At 50.7% G+C, this 10046-nt stretch overlaps 2 protein-coding genes across 2 annotated transcripts; both read left to right on the top strand.

The window, feature by feature from the left end:
- Positions 1 to 532: 532 nt before the first annotated feature.
- LOC119377726 (uncharacterized) lies at positions 533 to 2158 on the top strand. The gene has a single exon (XM_037647073.1). The coding sequence runs from the start codon at positions 533 to 535 to the stop codon at positions 2156 to 2158; it is 1626 nt and encodes a 541-aa protein (XP_037503001.1).
- An 86-nt stretch (positions 2159 to 2244) lies between these two features.
- LOC119377725 (uncharacterized protein K02A2.6-like) lies at positions 2245 to 4539 on the top strand. Its single transcript, XM_037647072.1, has one exon. The coding sequence runs from the start codon at positions 2245 to 2247 to the stop codon at positions 4537 to 4539; it is 2295 nt and encodes a 764-aa protein (XP_037503000.1).
- Positions 4540 to 10046: the final 5507 nt, after the last annotated feature.

Here is a 10046-nt window from a genome sequence, read left to right as displayed (position 1 = left end):
CCCTCTCCCCTCCCCATACCCCTCCCCATTTCCCTTTTCCACTTTCCCTCTCCCCTCCCACTTTCCACTCTTCCTCTGAAACGCGGGCTAGACATGCCGAAATTCTCTCCTGCGCAACGCCGCGATGAACTCGAGCGCATGCGCGTCCCCTCCCATTCCCTCTCCTCTCCTACGCTGCCCCCCTCTCGCCCGCCTGTCGACCGCGTTCCCCGCTCGCCCTGTGAGAAATAACGGCCAGGCTAGATGGAAGATACTGTGGCATGGCGCCTCGCCTACTGTAACACGCACGCGCCGCGTAGTGTAAACGACGGACAGCCCAGCGCGCCCTCCCGGTGCGCGGATCGGTTTACACCCCGAGAGCAGGCGCGTCCGGGCGCCTCTGAAATAAACGCTTTTTGTTACCAGCAAGCCGTGCGGAGAGTCGCTTTCTTTCGTGCTCCTCGAGAACACGACATGGTGTCAGAAGTGGGATCCTTCTGCCGTCTCTTCTAGCCTCTGCTCTCGTCGTCCTCAACGGTCTCCAACGACCACGATGACGGACTCGGCTACGGCAGCTACGAACGCCGCGACAGGCTTCTCTTTAAAGCCTCCTCAGCCATTTACGTTTGATCAAGCCTCCGAGTGGCCTGCATGGATCCTCGAGTTCGACGACTACCGCTTTGCATCGGGTCTCGTCCATCAAGAGCGTGAAATGCAGGTGCGAACTCTGCTCTACGTAATGGGTCGCCAAGCGAGACAAATTTTCAACACGTTCTCGCTCTCCACGGAAGACAGCAAAAACTTTGACCTTGTCAAGGCGAAGTTTGACTCGCACTTCGTCCAAGCGAGAAACGTCGTGTACGAGTCAGCGTGCTTCAATCGGCGGGAACAAGAGCCCTCCGAGACCGTCGACCAATACGTCACCGCCCTATACAACATGGCAGACAGGTGCGACTACGGTGACTTGCGGGATCGCCTCATCCGCGACCGCTTCGTACTGGGACTCCGCGACAAGAAGCTCTGCGAAGCCCTACAGATGGACGCTAACCTCACACTCGCCATGGCGCTCGCTAAGGCACGCCAAAAGGAGTCCGTGCACAAGCAGCAGCAGCAGCTCCTTCAGGCCTCCGGGGAACCGTCCTCCTTCAAGTCAGAGTATACCGGTCTCGACGCCGTCTCCCACAAGCATCGCAGCAAAGGCAAGAACCTGCCGCGACCGCATAACAACGCCACGACATCAAATAGTCAATCGTGCGGCTACTGCGGTGGAGCGCCTCATTCTCGTTCTCTGTGCCCAGCAAAGACTGAGAAGTGCTCAAAGTGCAACACAAGGGGACATTTCGCTCGTGTTTGCAGAAAAGTTCCGTCGTCAAGAGACATCTCAACGCTCGAGCAAGGAACCTCAGCGATGTTTCTCGGGGCGGTAAACCAACCAGCCGACGCTCAGCACGACTCAAGGCTTGTCGAAGTCGACCTGAACGGCTATCCACTGATCGCAAAGATCGACACCGGTGCCCAAGTTTCTGTTGTCCCGGCTACGTTTGCTGGAATTCCTGAACATCTCCAGCCAGCAAGCGAAACCCTCTCAGGACCGAGCGGCAGGGCACTTCAGGTCGTCGGAAAATTCGATGCAACGATCACGTGGAGGTCGCGAAGGTCGAACCAAGTCATCTACGTTGTGCAGCAGCTGAAGCATCCACTCCTTGGATTACCTGCCATCGAAAGCTTGGGACTCGTCAAGTTTCTGTGCGCCACGGAACGCGTTGAGGAACGATATCCCGAACTTTTCAACGGTCTGGGTCTGCTGCCGGGTGCGTACACAATTCGCCTCAATCCCGCGGCTGTGCCGTATTCTGTGACCGTGGCAAGGCGCATTCCTGTGCCCCTACGGAAAGCAGTCGAGCAGGAGATCATCAGCATGCAACAACAAGGAGTGATCCGCCCTGTAGAAGGCCCTACGGACTGGTGCGCCGGAATTGTTCCGGTAGTGAAACCCTCAGGAGGTGTCCGAATATGCGTGGACTTCACCCGCCTCAACTCTTCAGTCCTCAGGGAAAGATTTCCCCTCCCGTCAGTTGAACAGACGCTCGCTTTATTAGGTGAGGCAACCGTTTTCTCAAGACTAGATGCAAATTCAGGCTTTCACCAAATCCCTCTTTCCCGGCATGCCAAGATCTGACAACATTCATTACGCCAGTTGGACGCTTTTGTTTCACGAGACTTCCATTCGGCATAACGTCAGCACCGGAGTATTTCCAAAAACGCATGTCCGAAATCCTGAGTGGACTAACAGGAGTCGTCAATCTCATGGACGACATTCTCGTCTTTGGCCGCGATCAAGCCGAGCACGACGGAAACCTTGACACGACTCTCAAGAAGCTTGCTTCCTCTGGAATCACCCTCAACCGCTCTAAATGCGCTTTCAGCGTGAAGGAGGTGACCTTCCTAGGCTGTGTCATCAGTAGTCAAGGCATACGTCCCGACCCTAAAAAAGTCGAGGCTATCAAGTGTCTCCCGCCGCCTACAGACGTCGCCGGAGTCCGCCGGATCTTAGGGATGGTGAACCATCTGGCAAGGTTCCTGCCAAATTTGGCCGAAAGGACAGCCGCTCTCCGCGTTCTCCTCAAGAAAACGTCGGAGTGGACATGGGGCCCCGCTCAGGAAAAAGACTTCCAAAACATCAAGGACCTCATCTGTTCGGACCAGTGCTTGGCAAAGTACCATCCGGAGTATCCTACTACACTCTCAGCAGACGCATCAGCCTACGGATTGGGCGCAGTACTGCTACAAGTGCAACCGGATGGGAACAACCGCCCAGTCGCATTCGCCTCAAGATCCCTAACGCCCGCCGAAACGCGGTATGCTCAGATAGAAAAGGAAGCATTGGCTCTAACCTGGGGAGCCGAACGGTTCGAAGAATACCTGCGTGGTCTCACGGCAACCTTTCAAACAGATCATCAACCTTTGATCACCCTCCTGGGAAAAGAGTCTCTCGATCTGCTGCCACCACGAATTCAACGCTTCCGCATGCGCCTCATGCGCTTCAGCTACGTCATGCAGTACGTCCCAGGAAAAAGTATTGCTACTGCTGACACTCTCTCGAGAGCACCAACTGCAAGCAGTTCGACAGCGGGAACTCTCACTTGTGATGAAGTGAGCGCCTACGTAGAGGGTGCACTCATGGGTCTGCAAACTTCCGCCTTCGATCCAGTGAAGAAAGCTCAAAAGGAAGACGAAGTCTGCCAGCGTATTCTGTGCTTTTGCCTCAACGGATGGTCGGAAAAACGCAGCGTCCTAGCCCCCCTCTCTCCGTTTTGGCAGTACCGAACAAGTCTGTCTGAAAACGATGGCTACCTGCTGTACGGAACGCGCCTAGTGATTCCTCATTCTCTGAGAAGCGAAATTCTCACTCGCCTACATGAGGGTCACCAAGGCATCGGACGCTGCAGAGAAAGGGCAAAGCGGTCTGTGTGGTGGCCAGGAATCTCATCGGAACTCCAGCGAATGGTTTCTAACTGTGAAACTTGTGCTATAAACCGACCGCAAAGAGCCGAGCCGCTTCTGCCGACAGTTACACCAGAGCTTCCATGGCAGATGGTGGGGATCGACTTATTCCAACTTCGGGGAAAGAACTACCTGATATGTGTGGACTATCGCTCACGGTACCCCGAGATTGCACTCCTTGCTTCCACCTCCGCAGACGCCGTCATTAACCACCTCAAAAGCATTTTCGCTCGTCATGGCATCCCTGTGACAGTGGTATCCGACAACGGCCCGCAGTTCTCGAGCTCGGCATTCGCAGAATTCGCTAAAGCATACGGCTTCAACCACACCACGAGCAGCCCTGTTTATCCACAGGCCAACGGGGAAGCGGAACGCGCCGTTCAAACAGTGAAACATCTGCTCGAGAAAGCAGACGATCCGTACCTCGCCCTACTGGCCTACAGAGACACGCCGGGGCCGACAGGCTTCAGCCCGGCTAAATTGCTCATGGGACGCCAGCTACGCTCTCGAGTTCCTGCATTTCCTGCCCTCCTCGTTCCCGGAAACGTCGACAACAAACAAGTGACGAAAAGGGACCTCGAAGCAAAACAACGCCAGAGGCGAAACTTCAACCGTCGTCATGCGGCTAAGGACCTACCAGCTCTCTCTCCAAACACCCGTGTCTGGGTGCGAGACCTCAAATGCGAGGGGGAGATAACTCAACAAGCAGACACTCCCCGCTCCTACTGGGTCCAAACAGAGCGCGGACACGTGCGTCGCAACAGAAAGATGCTCGTCCCATTGCCGGCCTCACAGAAGAAAGCGCAACCGCTTCCCTCCTCATTATTCTCCGACACTGACGACGAAGATTTCGAGCCGTCGACAGTCGCGGGACCGCTAGCTGCCCTCTACAATGGAGCTTCGTCCCAGCGAGGTGACCCGCTGCGAACCGACAGCAATAATTCACTGCCCAAGCCAGTCAACGATGCTGCAGCAGAGACATCGAGGGTTCCAGCAACCACCACCCGTTCCGGCCGCAGAGTGTTTGTGCCTGAACGCTACGGTGTAGTCACTTAAGAGAGGGAGATGTGGCATGGCGCCTCGCCTACTGTAACACGCACGCGCCGCGTAGTGTAAACGACGGACAGCCCAGCGCGCCCTCCCGGTGCGCGGATCGGTTTACACCCCGAGAGCAGGCGCGTCCGGGCGCCTCTGAAATAAACGCTTTTTGTTACCAGCAAGCCGTGCGGAGAGTCGCTTTCTTTCGTGCTCCTCGAGAACACGACAGATACGACGCGCGTAGCGTCCCTCTTCGCGTTCCACGACGCGAGGTCGGTAGTATGCCCAACGAACGCCAACGGAACGCGATCATGCAAGTGCTCCGGCTTCGCATCGCCTCATGGTCCCCTTTAGCGGGAGATGGTGTAATTTTTTTATGAGAACAGCGGTCTCGCACATCAGAGAGTACACTCAATGACGTGCTGCTTCTGAGATCGTGCTCACTCCCTTGACACAAAGAATTAAGCCAACTAAAAAAAATCGTATTTATCTTGTGAGAAAATAAATACTATGACTTTGAAATGAATACTGGTTTGTGCTAGTTGGTAGGAATACGTGGTACAGTTACTTCCGCTCCTCTGAAGTACGTGTTTTACCCTTGTCCCACTATCCTAAGAGGAGGGCAAACCTAAATCACAAATCCAATGTTTTTTAATGATTGCCTCAACTTTTTCCATACTTTCTTTTTTTATACAAAGAAAAAAAACCGTTATGAACCGTTACGGAACGTTTTTTTTTTCGTTCCGGAACAGAAACGAAACGGAACTTTTTGCGGTGAAACGAAACTAAAACCGAAACGAAAAACATTTCGTTCCGACACCCTGGTCAAGGCGCTTTATTCGCCGGCAATCGACTGAAACCGCCTACGGCGAAGCGCGGCTGTGTACATTTGTATACGCGCGGCTGATCGCCTATCCGCACAAACGCGATGACGGTGCTGCCACCTAGAGCCCGATATCCTGGCGACTAACGCACATGTGCGCAGCTGTATGCTATACAATATGGCGAGTATTTCATTCACAGTACTCTGCAGACATATTAAGAGCCGGTATGTAAGCACCGCTTTGTGTAATTGATACATCGTAGATCGTCAGGTGCATGCGCCGAAGAATATGCAGATAACAGCTGCCTGCATTCCATGCCGCTGCGCATGCTCATGCCGTATCGCCTGGGAATCAAAGCCAAGACAACCACCTCTTGAATAAACATTCATTCGCGTTTTTGTCATGAAGCGTAATGGTGTTCTTTGCGCTTACTCAAGGTACTACAGTAATGGTAAGCAGTCCTTTATGAACCTGTGGGTGTGTTTTCGTACCAATCACCGAATTAGTTGTGTGCAGGCAATGCCAGAACGTTATCTATAAGGGACGCTTGAGATCGAAGGCGCTGTGGCTTGCATATTTTTATTCTAAGCCACGCATCTTCTGCCATGGCTTCATAGCTCACAAGGTTTACCCTCTTCCTGAACTAATCAATTAATGAATGAATGAATCAATCAGTCAGCCATTCCGTCAATCAACCAACCAACATTTATTTCTCATTGAGAAAGATATGGGTAAGAAAGCTCCGTCGCACTACAATCTCCCGCAGCAAAATGATCCACAGTACAAGAAATCGTTGTCCTGGAAATACAACGTATATAAACTGAATGCACTTTTACAGGACGAGGCAAAATATAGCGTAAACTAAGAAAACTATGAAAGAATCTGGTATTTTTATGCATTATCATGCATAGTGATACACAATGATGGGATTGAGAAAAAAAATAAAAACGCGTCGCAATTGAAAGTAATTTTACCTATACAACAGAAGTTGATAATCAAGCCAACAAAAATTGCATGACAAGAAATAAGTACAACAAGTGAACACAAAAAAACGTACCTAATCACTGATAAACAATAACAAAGTGACACTCATTTGATTAAAATCTAAACAGAAATGAGTCATCAAAGCAATGAGCAATTAGCGAGCAGTGAGCAGTGGCAGCCTCGGTTTATAATGTGAACCAAGAACCAAGGCAAATTCTGTAGGCCTTCTTCATGCTAAAAAATGCTCCGTGAAACCACGGAAGCTCTTCTTCGCAGCTTTCAATTTCATAGACCCGGCTTTAATTTCATAGACGTACATTAGATACACGCGCGTCTTCATGAATAACAGATGTGCACAGTTAACCGTAAATTTTTTTATCTACCTTTCACCTTTTCATATGTTTGTATATATGACGTTCAGTGCACGTATGACGTGCACTGAACAGTTGCAAGTTTGCGCACATACGTGTCCCTCCTTCTGATTTTGTCGTGGTGTTTGAGCATAGCGCAGCAAAAAAATAACGATGCCATACCAACAAGCCCCCATCAAATCCTTCTTGAGTCATTTCGTGTCTTTTTCTTCGTTTTTTATTGTATTGTCTCAGTTTTAGTGATGGTGGGAGCCGTCTCGACAGCTGGGGCTGGAGGCGCCTTTCGCAGCATTCAATCCTTTGGTGGTGTCTAACATATTGAATTTTTCTGTGCTTTTTTTTGGTCTGTTTTCACACGTCCTCTTTTGAACCGCGATTGAAGATTCCGATGAAGTTTGTTCGCTGTTGTCCTTGCTGAAATATCTGTGGCAGTCACTGAGGTTTTCCGGATTTACTTTGCAGGCATTGCTTAACGTTGTTAAGGAAGTTGCGGATGATGTCTTCCTTGAGGAGCAGTGAGTCTCATGATGTTTCCAAGTTAATGTGCTCAGCATTCAGATGATGCACGATGGCTTGTTGTGCATTGAGGATCGTGGGCCCTAATTGTAACAAAACTCTGCACAGGTGCAAACAACGCCATTCATTAAGGATCCTTCTGTCACTATGACTGTGCTGTGTTTACGACACCCGAGACTTCTGTACTTAAAAAGCGCTATTCGTCAGCGGTTCTTTGAAGAGAGCTACGAAGACTCTTTGAGACCGTTGGAGGTCTGAAGGTGACTGTTTCGTGTGTTGCAAATTAAGATGAATGATCGTTTATTGATCTGCACTGTGGTGTCAGTGTACTGTGCTGGCGGCAAGTGTGGCTGCTAGGTGTCATAACGATAAGAGCTAAAGTTAACCCGCCACCCACAGACCACAACGCTGCCTCGCCACAAGTGGTCGACCTCGCTTCGCCGCCGCTCACTCTGCCTTTGGCATTGCCGGGGTCTTGGGTGCCGGAAATCAATCGTCCGCGAACGTTGGGTATTCGAACGTCCGCTGCCTGGAAGAACACCGTACACGCCCTCGAGGATGGCATAGTTCTCGATCGGCTTTTGTGCCACAGCTTTCAAGAGACGTCAGGGCGTCACAATCTGCAGAGTAATCCTCTCACGTTTCCACTGAGCGTGAAACCTGTAGACAGTGCGACGCCGGCGTTCATGGGCAAGTGCGCGCCGTTGTTGCAAACGTGCAGCCTGCTCGGCGTCTATGGCGGGAAAGGAAACCTACACTTGTGATGCTCTGGTGCCCTCCCTCCTCCTCCTTCTCTCCCCCTTCTTACCTAACATCACTCTGCCTCACTCCTACTTTCTTTTCTCAACCCCTTGGAATACTACACAATACACGGCTCTGCCTTACCCTCCCTATCTCATTTCCCTCCTCCTTACCCTCTGATCTCTCTCCCTCCTCAATTTCCTTCCGCTCCAAAATATTACTACTCATGTCTACTCTAAGATTCACCTTCTCCGATCTTCCTACCCATCACACCACTCCTCACTCTCACTTATTTTGTCCCCCTTGCTATAATATACAATATTTGGCTATGCTATACGTCGTCTTGCTCGCGTGACGCCATACATTGTTATACTGTGCTTTACCTTCTCCACTTCTCAACATCACTCCTCCTTATCGTTACTTTAATTTTCCTCCCTTTGCTATACTCTAATACACATGGCTATTCTCTTCTTCTTGGTGGTGGTTCGGCAGGAAAAGGAAAAAGGCACCTAATTTCTGTCTGCCTATAGGCGACACTGCGCAGTGCCTTGTAGGGGTGGGGGTAAGGGGGGATAAAAGAAAAGTTGAAAGAAATAGGAAAGGAAGTGATCGGATGTCGACAGGCGCGACGAAGAGAGAAGATGACAGGAAAGATTGGGGAGCCGGTCACAGGAGTTCACGGACGGGACTACGATTCCGCTAGGGGCACGATGCACGTCGGTGACAAGGCGGCGAAGGCCCCGCCGATGAGAGGCGCACGGCATGGCGGTCAAGGCAGCCGTCACGGAGCGTCGACGGCGAGAGGCACGAGCGCGTCCTCAACGGGCGAGCGAGGCATCGCGGGCGACACGTCCGCCTCGCGTGAAATCCTCCGAGCAACTCCATGGCAATTCTAAACTATACATGGCTATGCTGTTGTTTACTCTCTCGCCTGCTCAGTTTCATCCTCCACACCCCGCGTTTCTTCTCCTTACCCTCAGTTCCATTTCCCACCCCTTGCTATATTTTACTTTACATGGCTGTGGCTTTGTCTGCGTGACGCCATACTGAACTACACATTTATTTCACAGTCGCGCTCGCACAGGTATCCGGGAGGGGTGATTGTGCAGACATGTAAACGGAGCCAAATTCCTAAAGGGCAATCCTAGAATATGTGATCCTGAAAAGCCTCTGTGCTCGATCTGGTTTCATTTCAAAGCGAGGCTGTCTATCTTAATAGGTTTGCTAGAAACCTACACAACAAAAAGCGCCACTGAATACAAATACACTTCTAATTTTTTCCTTATTAAACGACAACGACACAAATGAAATTGTTGGAATGGTGCCGTTAAGTGTCTGCTGTGAATTACTCATCAAGCAAGCGGATGATTCCACCAAAGCAGCCACTGACAGCCATGTCTATGAATGAATGAACGAATGAAAAATCCACACAGAATCTAATTTTGGAGTTGTCTGATGGATGCACAAACGTAGAGTGCTTTCGTAGTTTGCAGCTTTCGCTAGAGCATTCTTTTCGGGCGGCAACAGCAAGGCGTCTCTCACCTTATTCCTAGCGTTCCTCAGCGTCATGAACGGCGCCGAATTCAGCGAACACCGAAACCCGGGTTTGGCATTACGTTTTCGCAAAGTTAAATTCCAGTGATATGTACAATCCTCCCTGGCGGCTTTGCAGCCGGTCTTCGAGGGGGCTTTTATTCCATTACCACGAAATTCAACGAAGCCTTCTGGCATGTGTTCTCTCTTGCATTTAGTTTGCACAGCGTGTACAACGCACTCATAAGTTTCAGATATATTCCCGATTTGCAAGTGTAGATGGCAGACGGCTATTGTGAGCCCGACGCTCGGCCAGCGCATGTATATTTTGGTCTATTCGTGCACATTATCTTGAAGTGCTGTACTTACGAATGCCTGTACTTCAGTGGGTCGCCAGGAGTGAATCCTGGACACTGCTCGAGGACATTAAAATTGACGAAGCCACGCCATAATAACAGACCGCCACTAATACTATTTTCTTGGGGCATCTTCTTTCTCTTAAAGTTTGTGTCGTTATACATCTCTATCATCGGTATTCTAATCAGAGAAAAATATG

This window comes from Rhipicephalus sanguineus, unplaced genomic scaffold, assembly GCF_013339695.2.
Source record: "Rhipicephalus sanguineus isolate Rsan-2018 unplaced genomic scaffold, BIME_Rsan_1.4 Seq5578, whole genome shotgun sequence".
Lineage (NCBI taxonomy): Eukaryota > Metazoa > Arthropoda > Arachnida > Ixodida > Ixodidae > Rhipicephalus > Rhipicephalus sanguineus.
This window is presented reverse-complemented; position numbering and strand designations above follow the sequence as displayed.